Source organism: Emydura macquarii, unplaced genomic scaffold (genome assembly GCF_026122565.2).
Source record: "Emydura macquarii macquarii isolate MOO-44397 ecotype Brisbane River unplaced genomic scaffold, CSIRO-AGI_Emac_v2 contig_2636, whole genome shotgun sequence".
Classification (NCBI taxonomy): domain Eukaryota; kingdom Metazoa; phylum Chordata; order Testudines; family Chelidae; genus Emydura; species Emydura macquarii.
In genome coordinates this window covers 23,075,830-23,098,801 of record NW_027132773.1, presented here as the reverse complement: position 1 = coordinate 23,098,801, position 22,972 = coordinate 23,075,830, and the positions used below count along the sequence as shown (strand labels likewise).

General features: G+C 37.2%; 1 protein-coding gene across 3 annotated transcripts in view; it reads left to right on the top strand.

The window, feature by feature from the left end:
- CADPS2 (calcium dependent secretion activator 2) overlaps positions 1-22,972 on the top strand; it is a 501,284-nt gene that overhangs the window by 452,210 nt on the left and 26,102 nt on the right. For all 3 annotated transcript variants that reach the window (XM_067564292.1, XM_067564291.1, XM_067564293.1), the window contains 3 exons: positions 5,769-5,852; positions 5,955-5,987; positions 17,093-17,200. In XM_067564292.1, coding sequence (XP_067420393.1) covers positions 5,769-5,852; positions 5,955-5,987; positions 17,093-17,200 — 225 coding nt within the window. The remainder of the gene's footprint in view (positions 1-5,768; positions 5,853-5,954; positions 5,988-17,092; positions 17,201-22,972) is intronic.

Below are 22,972 nucleotides of genomic sequence, written 5' to 3'. Positions count from 1 at the left end.
TTCTCAACAGTGCTAAGGTAGGCTTAAGGCACGCGCACACACACCATTAGACATTTAGATCCCAATTTTTAGGTACTCTATCACTAAACCTGAAGCTGCATACATAAATAGTGTACCTGGACAGATGATAACCCAACCTGTATGAACAAATATCCATTTTCATGCACAAATAGGGGGTTTTGCAATGCAAGTAGATGAGCCCCAAAATGTTGCTTGTGCATTGGTGAAGACTCTCTGACACAACAGGTTGATTAGTTATTATTTGTATGATGTTTTCAACATGCAAAACTGTATGTATGTGCAAAATAGTATCATCATTGTTCATGTTAGTTTTACAGCCCCAGTTCAGCAAAGCATTTAATGATCAGGTTGCTGGTGTGTTCAGGCCACTGCCTGTCATGCTGATCAACATTTTTTGTTGTTTCTTGTCTTATACTTAGATTGTAAGCTCTTTAGGGCAGGGGACTGTCCTTTTGTTCTGTATATGTACAGCACCTAATACACTGGGGTCCTGGTCCATGATTGGGGCTCCTAGATGCTGCTATAATACAATAAGCAAATAATGATAACGAAGTGCATACAAATGATTTGTTATGTAAGAATAGACTTAAGCACATACTTCAGTGCTTTGCTGAATAAGGGCTGAAAGAAGGTCAAACTTGCAGCATAACCTATTTGCTATGTCCTTTGAATGTAACTTTTACATTTTACCTTTTTAGCTTTTTCATAGTTCATGGGCTAAACTCATTCTGGTAAAACATCATGGAGGTTGCTATGGTGGAACCTCTGCTAGGTGGTTAAGATGTAATCACACGAAGTAGCCACAACCTTAATATCAAAGCAGCAGCTTAAGGATCCAGCCTCCACATCAAAAGTGAATGTCATAGGTCAGAAAAGAGACCTGGCATGGGCAGTTAGGGGATCTACTAATTCATTGGCTTTACAGACTCCCACTAATTAAGTTCCTGGAACCGTGGAAGAAGGTAAATATACCTTAAACCCTTGTAGGTGGCAAACCCATGGAGGGCAGCAGCTGAAACACTTGCCTACCTTTTGCAAGGGTGACTCTTCAGCTGAGGACAAGGATCTTTGCACTAGCTTTGCTGAAATTAGCCCCATCATTCCTAACCCCGATACATTCCCTCAGATAAAAATTACATTAAAATGGATTTAAGATTGAGAATACATATTTGCTTTCTTTTAAATTTAACCTTACCTCTTGAGATTTTCACAGTATATAAAGCTGTTTGGTTGTTTGTTTTGGGGGAGGGGGGAGGCGTGCGTACTTACAACATCTCTATAGTGTATTTTATCCAAATTTACTGATATATACTTTCATTCTTACCTCTGTCTTAACATATTTTTGGCTGGGAATTTCCTTAGGTTTTTTTAATTATGTCATACATGAACAGGAAACAGGAAACACAGCAAAAATATACCATTTGAATTTTCTAATTATTTGAAAATATAAAATATCAGTCTTCAATCATTGTTCTCAGATAGACTGAGGCCACAGGCTGTGCACAGTAAAGGCTACCTCCTTTAAAAATAACCACAGCCTGCTGTCGTTTCCAGTACGAAGAGAGACGTGCTCAGGAAAAACGGTCACCTCAAATTCTTAGGAGACAAAGAACAACACTGTAATGAGCAGGTGAATGGAAGTTGTGGCCATCTTTGCTAAGGACAGCCTGAGGCCTCAGTTCCTTTGAGAACAAGGGGAGGTGGTGGCCGTTTTGGAAAAGGGTAGACAGTCATACTGGAACATCATTCTTCGGCCTCTGCTGAAGGAAAAATGTTCAGCTATAAAGGATGCTGGCAAAAATGACCATTAAACATAAAAATTCTTTAAATATAGCTAATATGCACAGTATTTCAGTTGAGTGTTAACTATGTTAATACTTGGCTGTATTAATTGAAGCATTGCCAGCAGATTGAGGGAAGTGATTATTCCCCTCTATTCAGCACTGGTGAGGCCACATCTGAAGTACTGTGTCCAGTTTTGGGCCCTCCACTACAAAAGGGGTGTGGGCAAATTGGAGAGAGTCCAGTGGAGTGCAACAAAAATGATTAGGGGGCTGGGGCACATGATTTTTGAGGAGAGGCTGAGGTAACTGGTCTTATTTAGTCTGCAGAAGTGAAGGGGGTGGATTTGATAGCAGCCTTCAACTACCTGAAGAGGGGTTCCAAAGAGGATGGAACTAGGCTATTTTCAAAGGCGACAGATGACAGAACAAGGAGCAATGGTCTCAAGTTGCAGTGGGGGAGGTCTAGGTGGATATAAGAAAAACATTGTCACTGGGAGAGTGAAGAAGCACTGGAATGAGTTATCTAGGGAGGTGGTGCAATCCCCATCCTTAGAGGTTTTTAAGACCCGGCTTACAAAGCCCTGGCTGAGATGTTATAGTCGGGGTTGGTCCTGATTTGACCTCCTGAGGTCCTGTCCATCTCTAATCTTCTATGATTCTATGTGAGAAATTTGACTTCTATGTTGTTCTATTTTTAAGGTAATTTGAGGCAAAAAGTGGTCCAAAATAGGTAGCTCAATTTCTTAAAGGTTATATTTTTAATTAATTTTGTCCCTAAACTATTTATTGAGTTTACTTGTAAATCCTTAGAAAAATAATTCTGTATTCAAAAAGAAAGTGCTGTAATTTTGGAAAGCATATACTGTATTTTCCATATATAACAAAGATGTTGAATCCCCCTTATAAGTGCAAAACTCATCCTTAATCATAGAACAGCCACCAGCAGTTCCATAATGTGGAGGGTAGGCTGTCTTTCATGATTTTCTAGCAACAGTCACGAATTCCTAATACGTTGTCCTGACTACAAAAAGGATGTGGACAAGTTGGAGAGAGTACAGCGAAGGGCAACAAAAATGATTAGGGGGCTGGAGCACAGGACTTATGAGGAGAGGCTAAGGGAACTGGGCTTGTTTAGTCTGCAAAAGAGAAGAATGAGGGGGGATTTGATAGCGGCCTTTAACTACCTGAAAGGGAGTTCCAGGGAGGATGGGGATAGGCTGTTCTCGGTGGTGGCAGATGACAGAACAAGGAGCAACGGTCTCAAGTTACAGGGGGGGGAGGTCTAAGTTGGACATTAGGAAAACGTTTTTCACTAGGAGGGTGGTGAAGCACTGGAATGGGTTACCTAGGGAGGTGGTGGAATCTCCATCCTTAGAGGTTTTTAAGCTGTGGCTTGACAAAGCCCTGGCTGGGATGATATAGCTGAGGTTAGTCCTGCTTTGAGCAGGGGGTTGGACTAGATGACCTCCTGAGGTCCCTTCCAACTCTATGATTCTATGACAGTATACCTGGCCAGTCTTGACCTAAGATTGCTTATATCAATTGCTGTGGCAGTCAGATCTGAAGGGAATTTTTAGATACATTTTACTGCATTGATACTGTTACAGAATACTGAAACCTAGGAAATTGGGGGGAAGCAATTTTTCTTTGTGATTGGCTGATCATTGTAAGCCTGACTGATCATTAGAGTATAGATCTTAGATGCCCGAATTGTATTGGTTGCTTCCATTCCAAGGGATGAAGCCTGAAGATGCAAAGCAAATTTGATATTTTGCTGTTGTTCTTGATAAGCAAGAACTAACAGCTGTCATCACAGCATCCATATTCTTTTATGTACTTGTATCCAAAGATGGCATTAATCTATCACACTATTTTGAGTTATCACCAGTGTATTATATTTTCAACAGGAAAATAAACCTTGTTGCTTAGAATATTTATCTTTTGCTATTTGCTCTTATCTGTAACAATTTCCTACAGTAATGAAAAGGATGCTGGTACATGAGATCTCATTGAAATAAAAGAATAAATTGCTAATTTTGCAAGCAAGATTTACTGTGTTAAAACATTAAACAAATCACATGAATAATACAGAACAGTGAAACAAAGCAATCTCAGTGTCTCATCCTGACAACACCAGAAGACCTGAAAATGCAAAGTATACCCATAAGTATTTATATAATCCCTCAGGTCTATGTAGAGAGATCACAGGAAACAGCTAAAGACACAATCACCAACCTCATAACTAAGCCCTGTCTTTAACTGGATTTCTTTGGGATTTCAATGCAGTGGGCCTGGTGTTTGTTTCTGAGATCAGTCTCTCTTGCAATGGGTTTTTTCATCATAATATTGACTAACATTTTGCAGAAAGAATCCTTCTGAATAAGATGAGTATTGTAAGAAAAATGCACTGTGTGCACAGTAATTACTCGTTGGCATTTACTATCAAGGCAGAGAACTGACATCCCATGTAATGCCAGGACCCTGGTTATATCCAGAGCAGAGAAAAAATTAACTTCCATCCCCTCTGGTAGTCCAATGCATTTATAATCCATATACAGTTCTTGGATCCTGAAGTGATGATAAATCATTTATAAATGTGGATGAATAGATTAGGTGGATAGATAGGTGATGAGTGTAGTTCTGCACTTACTCTTGCTCTTTGAACTGTTGGGAGCAGGTTTTATTGTAAGGTGATGCTCTCAGCTTCTCATCAGGGGAAGGGAAGGTGACACTGTTGTGACACCGTTATAGTGCACATTAACAGCATGCCAGATGGAATTTTGTCCTGTCCTCACACTCGTAAAGTGCTCCTCCTTGGTTCTGAGAACAAGTGTGTAGGCAGCAGATATTTGCTTTTTTCAATTCTTTACATATGTCATGAGGCAATTAACATGTGATCAGTGAACATGCACATATGCAATAATTGGCCAGTAATGAGGCAACAGTGTGTGTGTGTATTTTCTTCTGAGCGATTGTTACGTTTTCTTTTTTCTTGTATGTCATAAATAACATGACCAACTAAATCTAACACATAAAGGTGGTGAGGGTTTGTTTGGCTTGGTCTAAGTTAATTTTTTTCGTAAGCTATGTAAACATTATGCCCACAATTTACATGCAGGACTCGGTGTTTACCTTTACAACAACCTGATTCAAGGACTATGCCACCCAGAGAATCACAGGTGCCAGATCCATCAGGTTTATGGCCTCTTTTCACTTGCAGAGTGAAGCAAAGAGGTCATAGTATATCCAAGATTCAGACCTTTTATTTTCTCATCCTTAGCTGGTTCTTCAGTAAGCAATTCAATAACAAACACTGTCCCTAGAGCTCTGCTGAAATAATCAGTGGTGCTAATGCACAAACCAGTGAAATCAACTTTGGTTAATTTCATCTCCCTCTTAAACAAAAGAAAAATATTGAATGTCAGGAAATTTAAATTTAACAATTGCACTCAATCCTTAATGCCCTCCACCATGCCATTTTAAAAACAATTTCCAACAGCAGCATGAGTGAACTTCCATAACTTTGTATTTCTTTTAGTGCCACATTCTGAAATGTGTTCTTAAAAAAATAATAAAAGTGTTTGTATTTCCGTATAAATGTAGAAGGGGTGCATGCATTTTTTTTTGAAAAAAATGTTCTAGAGGTAATGAGGTGGGTGAGGTGGAAAGCCATTCTTTAGAAGTGGGTTTTTGTTTTGTTCGTTAGTTGGCTTTCTCTCCCTATTTCTGAGATGTTTTAAGCAATTGGAAGCATCGTCTTCCATCAATTTTGTTTGTAGGTGAAACTGAGAAATTAAGTGCTTCCTATGACTTCAGCTCATTGAGAGATGGAGAAAATGAACAGATTTACAGGCTACAGTATTCCGTTACAGGGTGCAAACAGGAGAAGTATTCACCTTTCCATCCTTAATAATTAACATGATACTGTATGTATATAAATATTTATACTGTGTCTTTGTGTAGTTTGTTTCAGTATTAGAAGGTGTGCTGTGTAAACTATCAAGGTATGATGAAGGCACTTTCTTTTCATCAATACTTTCATTCACTGTAAGTATATAAATTTTTAACCAACTATTGATTTAAAAACTATATACAGTCCTAATAGTTACCACTTACATTATTTGTTTCTTTCTTTTAAATTTTTTAAAGGTGAAAGCGGCTGCAAAATATGTTGATGTTCCTGTAAGTAAGACTTTTTCTAATTTCACTTGTTTCTAGTATTAAGAACAATCCATAAATAAATAAATGTAGTTTTTCTTAGTTTACATTTTTCATTGTTTTCATTTTGATTTCCTATTGAGGTTCACTATAGCTTTACACAAAGTAGTTAAACAGCCACCACAACCCTTAGAGGGTATCTCATTTCCCTCAAGCAACAGTTAACTCTCAAAGCAAAGCTTAGAAAGGTTATTCTCAATGCACTTTTTCAGTTGTGGGAGGAGTGAGAATTGTAACCTAGGAACTTGATCATAGGGGACATTTCATCATTTGGATGTATTGTTTGTACGTATATGAGCTGTTGCCCTTAAACAATTGGATACTGTATGTGCAAGCATCATCCTCAGATATCGCTGTTCATAAATTCCTTACTTGTAAACAAAAGCCTGATCCTCCAGCCTTTATTCAGATGAGTAACCCTTAGTTATGCCTGCAGTTCTGTTGGGGCTACATGCATGAGTAAGGGTTGTGTGTGTGAGTAAGGGTTATTGGTTGAGCTCTGTTTAAAGTAGGAACAAAATTCGACTGCTCAATTTATTGTCCATTAAATATATTTTAAACATTTTTTCCAAACAAGCATATAAGAGATTATCATAAAAAAAAAATATTAAAATAATTTTAAATTAATGACCCTTCATTTTATTTTACAAGGCTCTATATTACTTATAACTTATATTCCTCTGATAGAATTCTTAAATCTTGGCTGCCACGTGTGATTAACCTAATATTAATAATACCTCTTTTAAAAAGTTATGTCTTTATTGATTCTTACAAGAAATAAGAAATACAAGTTACAGAAGAACTGCAAATATACCTTAAGTTGTAGGTAGAAATACTTTAAACAGTTTTATACCCCAAAAATCTAATGCCTACAAGTCAGTTTATACAGTAATTCATAAAATTAAAAAACAAACAAAAACCAGAAAGCCTAAATAAAAGGAAAATCCTTACCAGACTTGTGGAACTGTTTTATGTTACTTCATTACCTTCGTCTTATGTTTCTCCTGAACTTGCACATACTATATAACAAATTATGACATTTTTCTCTTAATATTATTTCTTGGTGTTTATTTTATTTGGATGGGTATGTTTTCTTTTTATCTTAGAAATCCCCCCCCCACCCCCCGGTTTTATCGAAAACATGCAACCTGCCTTCCATTCAAAATGATGACCTCATGCCAAATCCAGTTTAAACACAATTTATGCTGGCAATAGTTCCTGCTGGGGTAATGCCTAACTAAGATCTTTGGAAAGGTACTGCAGATGGTAGGCAAATGCCTGTGGAAGATGTCTTTAAAAAATTAGAAATTCATAGACTTCTGTTGGATCAAATGGAACAGCTCCTATTTATTTTGACTAGAATCAGGGAAAGAGATTTCAAAAGCTCTCAGCATGGGCCTAACTCTGCTCCCTTTGAAGTCAGTGGTAAAACTCTCATTGACTTCAATCTGAGTAGAGCGGGGCCAACAGTGAGCACTTTTGAATCCCCCTCTTCATGTTCAGAATGTGATTGGTGAAAAAAGGAGAAAGGTGGACATTTTAAAGACTACTGGGTAGCTTGCCAGCAGGGAGTTTGTCACACCAGGAAAGCCAGTGAGGAGGCTTGTTGTAAACCCCATGAGTCTTAAAGGATTAATGAGGGGAAGCCTTCATAGAGGGGCCTCCCCCCCCAGCAATTAATGACACTTGGTTCTATACAGCCCCTCTCCAGTCTAAGAGCTGGGTGACCTGAGCATACACTGCTCTTTCAGTGCTCTGCTTTGGGAGATGTTATAGATTACTTTAAATTTGAGCAGTCCTCAGACTTCTCTAAATTTACACCAATGGCTAAACCTGCCTGCAGAAGTGCAGGGACTGGGGGAGCACAAATGCAGCACGAAAACATCTTTGTCATCTTCCACCCTTAGGGCCTGTGCTGCTCGCAGCTAAGCTAAACCTCTGTCTTGAATGGTTCACCACTTTCAGAAGATGACAACATGCTGCTTGACAACCCTAAGAGCCTGCTTTTCAGACTTGTGGTTGTGTGACCCCATTTGGGGGATTCTATGTATCAATCTGGGCTTTTATTAAAAAAAGAAAATCTAGGTTGCAAAGATTGCTTTGAAAATGTGACCATTAGGGCCCCAATTCAGAAAAGTAGCCCTGTTCAGGATAGTGCTTAAGCATGTTTTTCACTTAGAGCATATGCATAAGTTCCACTGATGTCAATAGTGCTGTTGTGAAGAGGGGCCTAGAGTTGAGTGTCTTTCTCAATGCTTTTTCCTAAAAGATATGAGTTTATTCATAGGTCTATGTGCCAGGGCTGATCTCTGGAGGCTGTGAAACAAATGGTTGTGGGTTCCTCCATTATCAGGACTGGAGGGAGGGGATCCAGATCAATGTTTGTTGTTGTTTTGTCCAGGTGAATATGGGGCACGGGGAGAGAGAGAAAATGAAACTAAAATTAGTGCTGCTTTTCAAGGAAATAAGAGAGAAAATAGAGAAATTAAAAAATAGATAAATAAGAAATGTAAAACAAAGCATATGGGGTGAAGAGAATGAGTCAGAGAACTGGGAGGAGAGGGAAAGGGGAATAAGAAGTGAAATAAGGGAATAAGAATAAAGAGACACACATTGCTTTAAATTAGTAATGTTGCATAGTTTATTTATACTCCTTGATTTTGAATCCTCCTATATTTCTGAATTCTTAGGGAAAGGGAATTTTTTCTTTTAATATTTCTTGGTTCTTTGGATTTTATAGTTAAATAATTGAGCAATAAGACAGGGAAAGTAACTTAGAATTCCCAACCCTTTGGTGACCAGAGAAGGACAGGTGGACTCAGACCTGCATTTTATTTGGCAAAGTGTCTCAGGACAAGAGTTTAAATGTTGTGAACTATACATATACCCCAGCACAATAAACTGGGCTATACCTCTTCTGCAGCATGAGGCTGATGGTGATCTGAGGATTCCCCCCCTACACACCTTTATAATTTCATATATATACATTATGATATCAGTGATGTTTGAGTTGTTTAATTCATTTGGTTGACCCTCCCCACGAATCCTAAGACTGGCCCTATACAAAGTGATGTATATGGGAAACTGCCGCCATTGATAGATCAAAATGGAGGCAGACGTGTTGGTCTGTAGGTAAAGCCACCAAGAACAGCAGAACAGGAAAAAGCAAAGCAAAGCATGAGCGAAGAAAATAGGCTGTGGTAAAAACCTGGGCCATGTCTGAGTGACATGCAGATGCATCTGTGGATCCCTCATCAATTTACATTTGCACAAGAAGACGCACTGAAACAAACTGACTCGCGTACATCAACTACGATGAGACACTCCAACAAAGCAACACAACACACAAAGTGATGTGATCTCAGTAGACAGAGGTTAGGTAAGTTTGTGAAAAGGGGTCCCAAAATTTGTTGAATAGGCCCACCCTGACACCAACTCTGTCCTACTGTAGTTGACTGGAACTAGCTATTTGGATTTAAAGGTACATAGTTATAATTATTTACCTGTATATCATCTTAAATTGGTAGAGAAGATTAACCAAGCTGGTAATAAGACTCCAGCAATGATAAAGCAGTGCTGCACGATTTAATTTTCCCATCTTGTGCTCTGTTACAGTCAGACTCTAAGTTTTCAGGTTTCTTTTCAATGTATATGCTAGAATAACATCCCAATAAAACTGAACCTTTACCGATAGGCAATATTTTTTGCAGTCCTTTTCTGCACTGCTTCACAGTGTCTTTAGAAATTAGAAACAATGTGTTTATTATTTACTTTTGCTTTGGTATTTAACCTAACGGAAAATAGTGTTTAGTTTATTGCATGGGTGACAAGTTTGCCCCTTTCAGGCATTTGCTAAATTTGCACAATCGTCTTTCATGGCTGAGTTGCAGCCAAAGAAGTTGTAAAGAAAGAGCTGAGAAATCCAAAGATACAGAGATAGGATGGGGCCTTCCTTCCAGATGTTCCATTACTTATTCCTTCTCTACCATTTCTGCTACTAGCCATCGTTTCTGTGGTCCAGTCTCCAACCTTCAGTTCTTTCCTGTGTGACACATTGAGATCCAAATACTAAACTGTCTATGTTTAGTTGCCTTTGAAGTGTGTGCAAGTAGCTTATCACACACTCTTTAAGGTCAATATATTATTATGATGCTTATATGGTTTCTGTTTGTTTTATTGTACTTCTTGCATACATGGATTGTAGCTGCTTTGGAAAGCTAAAATACCTGAATCCCTGTTTGTGGTATACTTGTCTGTCTCTTGACATTAAGGCAGCATTAAGAATTGTTAACAAAATAAGTCTGCATTCTCTCTTTTTGCATTGCTGATGTGCTGAGGTCTTAACTTCTAGCCTTTAGTTCTACATCTTCAGCAATCTCCTTATTGCCAGTTTGTTCTTCCAGTGATTCAGCTTTTCAAGGATAAAATATAACCCAGCCAAATCCTTTTCATCCCTACCTGTCATGAGCCATCTCCTTTTCCATTCCTATTTAAATCAACAATAACAAAAAATATTCTTTCCATTTTAGAAAGGCTTTTTCTAAAGAGTGACGTGGGGGACATCTTGTCACAGGGAATTTGCATTTGTAAGCATTCAGCATTTGTGGTGTGTGGCTTTTACAAAGAAACACTTATGGGCCAAGGGCATGGCATCAATGCGCTAGCTAGAGCACAGCAAAAATATGTGCTGAAAGTCCTGGACTGAGAATAGTAGCAGCACTGATAGCAGTTTGACTTTCATTAATAATTAGTAAAAAATAATTAGCATACATTATTTGTATTTGCTTCTGGTAGCACCCACAATATGCTCCACACTTTTTCTGACCTAAAAGAAGGTACAATGCTTGTTCTGAAGAGCTTGCCATCTAAAAGACAAAGAAAGGATAGGGGGAATGGATACAATGCATAAATAAAGTGGTGAAGTTTGGGGTTTTCTGTCTGGATAATACTGTGATTTTATAACAGAATACTTCGGGCTTGGGTGGGTTGGGTTGGTTTTTTTGTGAGGTGGTTTGTTGTTCTAAGAAATATTGACTGTCCACATGTTCACTCAACTTTACTATAATAGGTTGGTTAGTTTCTCTAAAGCCCTGGGCAAACATTAGAAGATCTGGGAGAATCAGAATAACGCTAGGTGTTTTTCTTCTGTCTTTTCCACTGAAGTGGTTTGTATATAATTTGCAGTCATTAAGGAGCATCAGGAGAGATGGTACATAGAAAGAAAAGTATATAGTTATCCTTGGTAAGAAAGTAATAACCTGATTTTATAAACCATGTACACAATTGTGTGTGCTGAATGGTACATGCAGTTTCTCATCATGTAAATCAAGTAATTGTGGACAAAAATGGTCAGTTACACATCTAGTTGGCCATTTGGATATGCAATTACCCAGTTTGCACATACAGACCCAGTAATTACATGCCCAAACTGGGCATGCAGTTGTATGCATATGTTTGTGCTTACCATTCAGAAACTCAGGCTTTGTTTAGGGGAGCACATATTAAAGCCAGTGATCTATATCAATCTTTTAGAGGGTGTAACAGAGCTTCCTCTTCCTCTGCCTCCCCATACCAAGATTCTTTGCCAGGTGCCTGCAACTCAGTAAGAGAGTCTGGTGCTGACACCAATTCTGGAATAGCACAGTTTCTAGGCTCTCCGTCCTGAATTTGCCTTTGTACAAAGGTGTAAGGGGAGGAAGGAGACCTTGCACCTTCTTACCCCTCTTGTGTATTCTCAGCCACAATCTGTTCCAAAATTACTTAGATTTTACCCTTTATATCTACGCAGTGTAGCTTGTATAGATCCATGAAACTTAGGAAGTGATACATGTTGTGTCTGCCAGACATTTTATTTATTTCCATATTTGTATCACACTTTTGTTTAACTACTTCAGTGCCTTACTGAGCTAGGTTTAAGAGCTAAAATATTTTTGTGGAAAATCTGTGTTTCATTGATGTAGGGTCATATTGTGCCATTAATTCTTAAGCAGAATCTTCTACTGATTTCAGTGGATGTCTCTGCTTTTAAATTGGTAGCACAAGACAGGCTTAATCCCAAATTCATATGTTCTTCTAAAGAATTTGTCCTGCTTGACACGCACACACAAACCTGGAAACACGTCCCTTGTATTTTGAAATCCATTTACATGAATGGTTGTAGAATCAGAAGATAAAGCTTTAGGGTGCAGTGAGATACTGAAGAACCTCAGTGCAGTCTCTATTTAAACATGTCACACTTTGGGGGATAACGTGTAAGTGGAGATTTGAAACATGACCACTCCAGTCAGCAAGATAGTTAAAATAATATAAATAGAATACTTTTTTTTTCAAAACCAGGGCTTAAAAATGGATTTGACCACAGCAGCTGCAGCTCGCTGAAGACCCTTTGCTCTAGAGAATTAAAAGTCTGATCCTGCAAATACCTGTACTTCTGAGTAGCCCCATTGGTAGGACTACTCACACCCATAAGGTTATGCATGCGCCATAAGTGTTTGCAGGATTGGGGCCTAAGGTTTTCATGACAGCATTCTTTTCAAATTTCTCCCGGTGCCAAGGTTGCCTGTTGTTCTTCAAAAGGAAGGGTGAGGGATCCAGACATCTGTTCCTTGTTTTTCCCATTTAAATAACATCATTTCTTTAAAAAAACAACAATCATAAAGGGGGATGCAGCGCCATCTTACAAACCAATTCAGTGTATAGATAATATTGCATTCTGCCTAACTTGTACAATTTGAAGTGATAGGGGAGGAAAAATGAAGACCTTGTAGGGGGTTCCAAGGGTATCTACCATAATATTTTTTTAATTGATGCCATTGGGTGCCATCTGGTCATTTCCAAAGCCAAACAATGATGAGGACCAGGGATAAGTCATCTCTTGCAGTGATGTTTAACAGTATCCAGAGAGGAGTGATTTCCTTCAAAGTCAGGGAAATCACCCCAACTTTCTCTTCAGTGTAGTGGAGGAATTTTAACATGGGGCTCCCATGTTCTTCCCCAGAGTCCCCTCCAGTTTTTCACTGCTTTGCAGCTAATTTCCACACGTGCCTCAGCCAAAAAAACCTAAAATATAAATTTCAATAAAATCAGAATTCTTGGACAGGTATAGTATAAAGTCCATTTTAAGCTCTTGAGGATGAATGCTTTCATGATACCAATCCTTATAAAACTAAATATTTTCTCAGTAATACCAGAAACATGGGTATGTTTCACATGCTCTGCTAAGTAACAATCTCTTTTGAATGATGAAGTGAGAATAAACATAACTTAAGTATTTACAAATATATGTGGTTTCTACTGCGACTGTGACAAGCTGTTACATTGTAGAAGCAGAACACAAAAACCAAGCTATGGTTTCCCCCAATGGTAGGGAAACAGGAGTGGTAACACTTGTTGCAGACCTTTCATCTGTAAACACTTGAACTCTCGGAAATTAAGACAATATGGCATTACTTTTGATTTGTTGCTGCAGGCGAGCTTTTCTAGGGGAAAAGACGTGTGCTTTCAAATTAAGTCAATTATAGCTTCTGGATCCTCTTTGAAACTGGAATAGTGTATTTAAAAATTTGTCTCCTTGTTAAATAGGCACCATGACAATGTTTTTTCTGGAGTATTGTTAACCTCCAGTGAGAGGTTAAGCAGCTTCTTCTGTATCTAAATCTGTTGCTCTGAAAAAAATGACTGTGGAGTTGAATCCACCTACCAGTGAATGGTAAAAGAAACGACCTGCACCTGCAGGATTAGGTGTAGCAGCAGGAAGTAAGAGCACTTGCAGCATATAATTAACAAGGAATTTTTTTTTATCTTTTTTTTTTTTTTTAAACAGCATGTTCATCTTGCCAGGTTAAGTAGTGATTAACCCTAGAAAGAATCTGCTGAAGCTTACCCCCTCGCTTAAACTCATTCACTTGCCAGTGTATTCGGTTACTTGTGTAACCAGTGACAGAGTAACCCTCTTAAAAATATTTCATTTCCTGGTATTTTATTTGATGTCTTTGTCTCTCTAGTTTTTCTGTTAATATCTTTGTGTCTTTCTTTTTCAGTCTCTGGTAATTCAGAACATCCTGTCTACTGTTCCGAATTAAATAAACAATAGTACAGTAGTTTTTCTCTGTCCTAAAATATAATTATTCCTTTCCTATAAGCTCTCAGACCATTAAAAAACTTTACACATATTCAGATAAGTTTACCAGGCTAAATTCTACTCTTAACTGCACGCGGGTAACTCCCTTCCATTGACTTCAGTAGGAGTTACACAGAAGCAGAATCTGATATTTCAGGTATGAAAGTGGTGACACAATTGCTTACAATTGCAATCTATTTGATATTACTAACAGCCTGCTGAAATGTCCATTGTTATGTAGCATGTTATAGTTCCTTTAAATACAACTCAGTATCAGTTTGTCATTTAAGGTATAGCTGACTGCTAATGAGACCAGGTTTTTCTCACATTTTCAAATTTGCTATTCATCTTATGTTTTTCTTAAATTTAAAAATCCAGAATAATAGAATGATTGATATACTGTGATATAAGTGGCTTGATTGCAAGAAGTAATCCTTGTGAAAAAACACACTTTTCTAGTTATGTTAAAAACAGTTTACAGTGACACATCCCGTTTTGTTACTTATTTATAATATCTATTTTTCTTTCACATATTTGAAAAAGGCCAAATAAATTCAATATACCCAGCTTGGGGAGACATTGAAGTATATATTTTATTACTGATTTAGTCAAATTTGTTTAAGGTGTCTATTCCAAATGACATGCAATAAAAGAACAACTTGTAATGGCTTCATTGAGTTCATGAATGTGTGTGTCATGGCTTTTAAAACAGAGACTTACCATGAAGGAACATTGTACCAGTTATAGTCTTCCTTATCCAGACACATTTGTACTCTAAGTAGAAACTGTTTAAAAAGAAAATTACATTTTTTCAGCAATTTATCAGAGATAATTACCCTGCACACATTGAAAAAGAATAAAGTGTTTTTAAGAATTGTAATTGGTAAATGTCACCAGCTGTTGCAGTTACTCTTACTTGTGTATATTCTTTTAATGATTAGAGACTCATGCCACAAGCTACATGAAAATATATTCACTAGGTGTGAAATTCCCATATGTCATAGCTTCAAGAATAGGTAAACATCTCAAAGAAAAAGGAAGAATTGATGCTAATGGGAAGTACTATTTTTTCTAGTTTTGACTGTTTTCAGGACATACAATAATGAGTCCTTAATTTGTTAAAAAAAATTTAAATTTTATAGATTTCAAAATATGTTCCCATTGTCCTTCCAAATCAGAACCATTTGTATTTCTATATAATGCACACAAGCTTCTAAGGTTTGATCTCTGGAATGCTGAAATATTTGAGGCTGCCTTAACATATGCCAGGGAATGAAAAGGTGTCTTGCAACCACTTTCCTCCCGTGCCACTGAGGTTGTACACTGAGTATAACTCAGCCAGACCTAAGGATTGGAACATGAGTGCTTTAGAAACAGTTTTTGTGCTGACGTACTATCAGATAAATAAATTATATAAAATTCAGTACCATCATCTGATCTATATCATCATAAAAGTTATCCTTCAGTTGCATACTATAAACATAATAAAATATTAATTATTTTAGACAAATTATACTTTTAGAGTGAAGCTAACCCAAGGGTGGTGCATTTGCAGAAGGCCATCCATACACCTTCAGCCCTTTTTTAGCTCACCTTCAAGGCTCCTATCAATTTCAATAAGCCAATATGGACAAGGGTATTGAAGGTTGTCTGGGGAGGGTCTAATGGAAACACATTTATGGATACATCACTTTAGCAGCCACCATTCCAGCCAGAGTGGAATGGACAAGGAAAGACAGCCTAGCTTACCTACATCCTGCCTTTGGGACATGGGATGTGAAGTCTGTCTCTCTAGTCCCCACACAAAGCCTGAAGAATTTGGACTTGATGAAGGTAGAGGAATATTTCACTCAGCAAACATTTCAAAATGCAGTGACCATCCTGTCAGGTTTCCCACATATTGTTGCAAAGCTCCATCAACAGCCATCCTCTTAGCCAGTTATGGCAGTGCAAAAACCTTGGGAAGACTAAGGGCTAGATTTTGATCTCTCACTAATTTTATACACCATTGTAACTCAATTGACTTTAGTTGAGATCCTTTTAATTTATATCAGGCCCAACAAGGTGTGTAGATATTTAGAAATAAACCTGACCTTCAGACAGTTTGGAAAGTTCACACTGCTTCCCAATTGCACTTTGAGACCAGAACAAGTAGGAAGGAGTGCAAAGGGGATCTAAAGCAATCTTTGTACTCCTACCTCTCTCTGATTTGTCATATTCTCTTTAGGAGAAAACTAATATGTGGACCAGTATTGAGGAAGCGGTGTATGAAGGCTTCAGCAACATAAGATTCTGTGTCATTTTTGATTTGTGATTTGATTTGTGTGTCTGTCTTTTTTGTTTCATATATAATATGTATATATTTCTATTTTCAATTATTTGTGTACATCAGATACATAAAATGTGTATGTATTTGCATACCCACACACAAGTTGTCATCTTTCATAAATTTATGGATATAAATTACTTTAAAATATTCTGAGTATGTTCTCCCTGCTCTGTTTGCACCCACCTTTCCTTAGTGCTGATAGAAGCTGTGCGTGCAGATCAAGAGGAGAATAAAACCTGACATTTTGCCTTCATTGTTAACTAGTTCAGAAGTGTTACCGCCTCTATATTTCAGATCTTGCAAAGGGTATATCCAGCAAGCAATACTGGAAACACTAAATCTTGGTTCCATTGAGCTCAATGGAAGTTTTGCTGTGGACATGAGTGGAACCAAGATTTCACCTTAAATGTGCATCAGAGTAGGTAGTTGTCTAAAAATGTTCATGAAATTACAACAGTAGAAATTATTAATATCAAAAAGTTCACTTTAATTAAAACAAAGAGTTTATACATATTTACATCTTTTTCAATTTTAATAATCTCACAGTATTAACTGTGATTAAAAATAGTTTCTTTCTCGGTGAGTTACAGTCTTCTCATGGTCTCTCTCTCTCCCCCACAGAAACCAGGAATGGATCTCGCAGACACCTACATTATGTTTGTTCGGCAAAACCAGGATATACTTCGAGAAAAGGTCAATGAGGAAATGTATATAGAAAAGTTGTTTGATGTAAGTAACTACCCTTGCAAGGCTTGCTGGCATCATGGTTTACATCTGAAAGGGATAAGTTGCATTTTGATTGCATGCAGCATGTATGTCAGGGTGCTTTTCCCTGTTGGTTATTTTTGTTTTGCTTTTTTATTTGGTTCTTTCACTATTAATTGTATGCATTTCCTGCATGAGAGCTGTATGTGTTGGAATGAGTAAATCAAAAGTATTCGAAGATTAATATTTTAACTAGTCTATCATTTTATCATTGTGTGAAATACAATTTCATTTTATTCCACCATTTGATTTTCAAGTAAAATGCCATTAACAGAACTGTATTGTAATGGATGTTCTTCGTGCATAGAGAGACAGTTTAGAAGTTCTTTTCCCAAAATACAAGTCTTATATCTTATTCTTCACTCAGATAAAATAAGAAAATAAACTATGCTACATTCCTCCAAATCTCTAACAGTTGTTTTTCTTGGGTGACTTTTGGAATTTAGTTTATTGTACATTTGGTTCAAAATTTTCAAATATACAAGAGCCTAAAGTTAGCCTAAAGTTATTTAGACACCAGACTAATTTTCAAAACTGCACCCAATGTCTCCTGTTGACCTCATTTTTCAAGTGAGTTTCTCTTCCTCACCATCAAGACCCTGCACACCACTCTTGCTATTGTTATCACTCTAATTTTCCCTTACGCACCTTCATGTTTTCTTTACTCCTTCCCCAGTCTCCCTATAACCTCTCCCTTTGCTTCTTAAATAAGAAATCACCTTGTCCTCCAAATCCTCCTTACACAAGCCTCTTCCACAAAGCCCTGCAGCCATACTCTGTCTGGATATTCCCACTGCTTCAGGGCTTCGACCAATACTTGATGTGTGATGTGTCTGATCTGTATTGTCTGTGGGCAGGTCTACACTGCTGGCAAAATTCAGTGGCACTCGATGGGAGTTACACAAGCTAACCAGAGTAGCTTGCATAACCCCCGTCAATTTCATAACTTCCCTTTAGCGCACCATCTCCACTGCACTGCGCTGACGGGAAATGCATTCACGTCGATGCAGCGCTGTGCTTTTTGGGGAGGTGGTTTTATTAGATTGACTTCTGGATCGATTGAGTGTGTCTTCACTGCTGCTCAGTTGAACCGGTAAAGTCGATCTGACTGCAGCGAATTTGCCGCAGTCAGTGTGTACATAGCCTGTGTCTCTGAACTAGAAGCTTTATGAGGTGATCCTGTCTTATATGTATTGAAAGTACCAAGCCCATAAAAATGGTAATAAAATCTAAATTCCTTTGTTACATATCTGAAACCTGAATCAAGAGAGCAATCATTTTAGATAACGATAATGTCAATCACTTCTGATTATATAGGAATCTGAATATAGGAAGTTATACTATGTCTTTGATGTAGCTTAACACAGTCCATTATAATACTAATTCTGAAATGTGATATTCACTTTGAAATGTATTTATTTGTGTCTCATCTACTCAGCATTTTAGAAAGCTTTTCTGGCAGTTTCATTTAATTATGCAAGTTACTGCAAATGTTTTCATAACAGCAATTCACAGGCTTTACTGTGACACTTCAATTGTGGCAGTTGTAGAAGGTCCTGTAACATAGACTCGCAGCCGTGATATGTCATGTCAGTGTTGTTGTTTGTTAGATTGGGTGGTCAAAATGAGACTTATCTCTTGTACTTTATATTTCTAGACATTCCCAGGCAGTTTTACAATAAAAGTATCATCTGTTTTAATAAGCTAAGTGTTAATATGTGTGAAAAGAAAGATTTTATAAAAGCTTTGATGCCCTGCAGGGGTAGAAAAATTATCATCCATCCAGCTGGCACTTTCACAAAGCACTAAAACTGTATTAGCAACTTCTCCTTCAGTTTGGTATTGCACTGAATCTGCAAGCATATGTTTCATTTTCAAGTTTCCTGTTGTGTATGTTGTTGGGGGGAAGAAGGGGGGGGTTTCTTGCTTAAGTTGTAATTTTCTGAAAGTTAATAGATGTCTAGGGCCAAATCCAGCTCTCATTGGAGTCAATGGTAGACTTTCACGGGTCTTGAATCACACTCTTTGTCCCTAACACTATAGTTATCAGACAGAAAAAATATATATTCAAGGTACTCTGTGTTCACACCATCCACTTACATCTTTGCTTTTCTTTGTATATACTTTATCCACTAGAATGTTGGTACCTCATTTCTATATAACACCACTTTATGGAAGATGAAGTGGTGTTATATGGAAATTAATCCAAAAGACATTATTACAAACATGGAAGTAAAGGAATGTATAAATTCACTTAGTGAAACAAAGAGCCAAATCTTGCTCTGTTACATTGATGTAAATCTAGAGTAACCCATCAAATGCAATTTTCCTTCAATGAGGCTACTTTGGATTTACAGCAGTATAACTGAGAGCAGGATTAGGCTATGGTTATTAGTGTCAGTAACTCAGCGAAAACTACCTAACCTTTATATATAGAGATCTATTAAGTTGTAGTTTATGGATGAATTAAAATGAGATGTAATTAATGTTTTTACTTGCTGCTTCAAGCCATTAATTTCTGACTACAGCTGCAGATCACTTGTTTTACTACTAAAATATATTTTCATTTTCATCAAATGGCACATGGATGAAGGGAGAAAAAGCCATTATGTGTTTGTTTCTAAAAGGGAAATACCCCTTTGGAATAGAGTAAAACCTCTCTAGTTGTTGACCCAGGAGGCTTATGGCTATTCCATATTCCAGAGATACAGATGCAAATCTAAGCTGGACCAAGTCGTTGGTGTTTTAAGGTTATTTTTTATTTAATCTGAAAACTTGTCCTTCAAAACTGCTTATGTATACATCATAGGTCTCATTCACTACTTCATTCCTTCAGTTTTATGCTGGTGTAATTCCACTGAAATCATTTAAATCAACGAAGTTACACTGAAATAATGCAGTGGTGAATCAGGATAAGGGGTTCTAGGTTTCTGACTATACCATGCAAAGAAAACTCTACAATTTATATTGCTATGATGCAACAGAGTGCAGGGCATAATTAATAAAATCATGCCAATTAAACATTTTCTTGTGTTTACAAAATGATTAAAATTAACTGTTGAAAAGTTTTATCTAGTTTTATCTTTTAAGTATCCTCATGTAAAATTAAAATAATTTTTTAAAATAATGGTTAATCAGCATATTTAAATCAAGACATATCTTTTAATGCTTAAGTTCTTTGAACCATTCCCTATTTTCAGTGAAGGCTCTCAGAGTGATAGTTGGTGAACTGGAGAATGAAGTATTTAAATGGAATTACACTAGCATAATTCTCATATGTATTCTATTAGGCAAATGGCTCGGGGAACCCTGAATAAACATCAAGAGAAGTCCCATTTATCCAAGCACCAACTTTACACATGCAAATAATTTAAATGCATCCTATATCCAGTAATATAAATTTCTCCTGGGGTCTGATGCTACACCGTTGAAGTCATTGGGACAGTGCCCATAAAAAAGCATTTCTCAATATTCTGTGTGGTTGAATTTAGATACATATTACAATTTGAATTCTTAAGATAAGATTAATAACCCTCTTTGCTTCCTCTACACTTTTTATTGGCATTACACTTATTCAATGAGAAGCTAGTGTGTGTAGGTCAAAACCAAAATTGAATTATACTAAATTGTTCACACTTCAAAGAATTGTGCTTCTATATAAAATACACTGAGTGATCCAAATACTTCCTTTTTTCTGGAAATGTAACTCTCTCAAGCACCTCTTTTGGTAGTTTATCAGTTTAATATATTTGTTATCATTTGTGCAATAAACACAGAAATATCTATCTGAAAACAGAAAAGTTGATCTCAATCTTTTTTCAGATATAGATCATATAGATTTATTTGCATTGAGATGCCATCTGTTGGTAGGCTTTCAATTTAAGCAACTATATGATTTTGGTCTGATTTTCTCAAGGTCATATTAGTAGTAAATTTGTTTGCTTTTTAAGTAACAGAGGAAACTTTAGGAAAAAAGCCAGTAAACCCGTGTAGGTCTACCCATTATTTTAGGTTAAAATGTGAACCTCTTTCTCTAAAAAAACAAAACAAAACCAAACCACACAGACACACAGAAACAAAAAAGAGAAACAAACAAAATACCACAAACCAACAACCACCACTTTTATCTTTTCATTATTGAAATAATTATGCATATGTGTTACCATCTATGTACAGAAAGTGAACACCATTAAAAAGTCAGTATTTGACAGTAGTTAACCTTAATATACGTTAGATGATACAGTGGTAGTGATACGGTAGTAACTATTAGCAAATGTGAACTTTGACCCTGACCTTGCCAACTTTTACACACTTGTTTAACTTTTGGCATGAGAGTTGTAGATTCCAAGCTCAAATTTTCTGGGACTATTGTGATCATCTAGATTGTCCCGTCTAACGCAGGTCATAGAATTTCCCCCAAAATAGTTCCTAAAGCATAAATAATAGAAATTTAGGACTGGAAGTCACCTTGGGAGGTCATTTAATCCAGCCCCAGCACTGAAGCAGGAACATTCCTGACAGGTGTTTCTAACCTGTTCTTAAAAACCTCCAGTGCGGTTCCACAGCCTCCTTCAGAAGTGTAGTTCAGAGTTTAACTATTCATATAGTTAGAAAGTTTTTCCTACTATCTAACCTAACTCTCCTTTACTGCAGATTAAGCCAAATTACTTTTTTTGTTATCTTCAATGGACATGAAGAACAATTAATGACCACCCTCTTTGTAACAGCGGTTAGAATATTTGAAGACTGGTACCTTGTCTGCCTCCAGTCTTCTTTTCTTGAGACTAAACATACTCAATTTTTTTAACTTTTCCTCATAGGTCAAATTTTGTAAACCTTTTATCATTTTTGTTGCTCTCCTCTGGACTCTCTCCAATTTGTCCACATCTTTCTTAAAGTGTGGTGCCCAAAAGTGGACACTACTCCAGTTGAGGCCTCCCCAGTGCTGAATAAAATGGGACAATGACCCCCCATGTCTTACAAACTACACTCCTGTTGATATACCCCCAAGATATTAGCTTTTTTTTTGCCACAATGTCACATTATTCTTCACTCCATTATCCAAGTTATTAATTAAAATATTGAATGGCAGCAAGCCCAGAATTAGGAGACCCCACTAGGTACACCCCCCCCTAATTTGACAGTGAATCATTGTTAAATACTCTTTGAGTATGATCTTTCAACCAGTTTTGCACCCATCGTATAGAAATTTCACCTAGACCCCATTTCCTTAGATTGTTTTTGAGAATGTCATGTGGGACTGTGTCAAAAGCCTTAACAAAATCAAGTTATGTCACATCTACAGCTTTCCCCGTCCATTAGGCCCATAACCTTGTCAAAGAAGGAAATTAGATTGGTTTGCCATGATTTGTTCTTGACAAATCCATGTTGGCTATTACTTATAACCCTGTTATTCTCCCAGTGCTTATAAATTGGTTGGTTAATAATTTGTTCCAGTATCTTTCCAGAAATTGAAGTTAGGTTGACTGGTCTGTTATTCCCCTGGTGCTCTTGGTCCCTGTTTTTAAAGATATGTTTGCCCTTTTGCAGTCCTCTGGGACCACACCTTGTCCTTCATGGACTCTCAAAGTTAATTGCTAACAGTTCCAAGATTTCTTCAGCTAGTTCCTTAAATACCCTAGGATGAATTGTATCAGACCCTGGTGACTCTGTGGATGTAGGGAAGGCGGTGGATGTGATATACCTTGACTTTAGCAAAGCTTTTGATACTCTCTC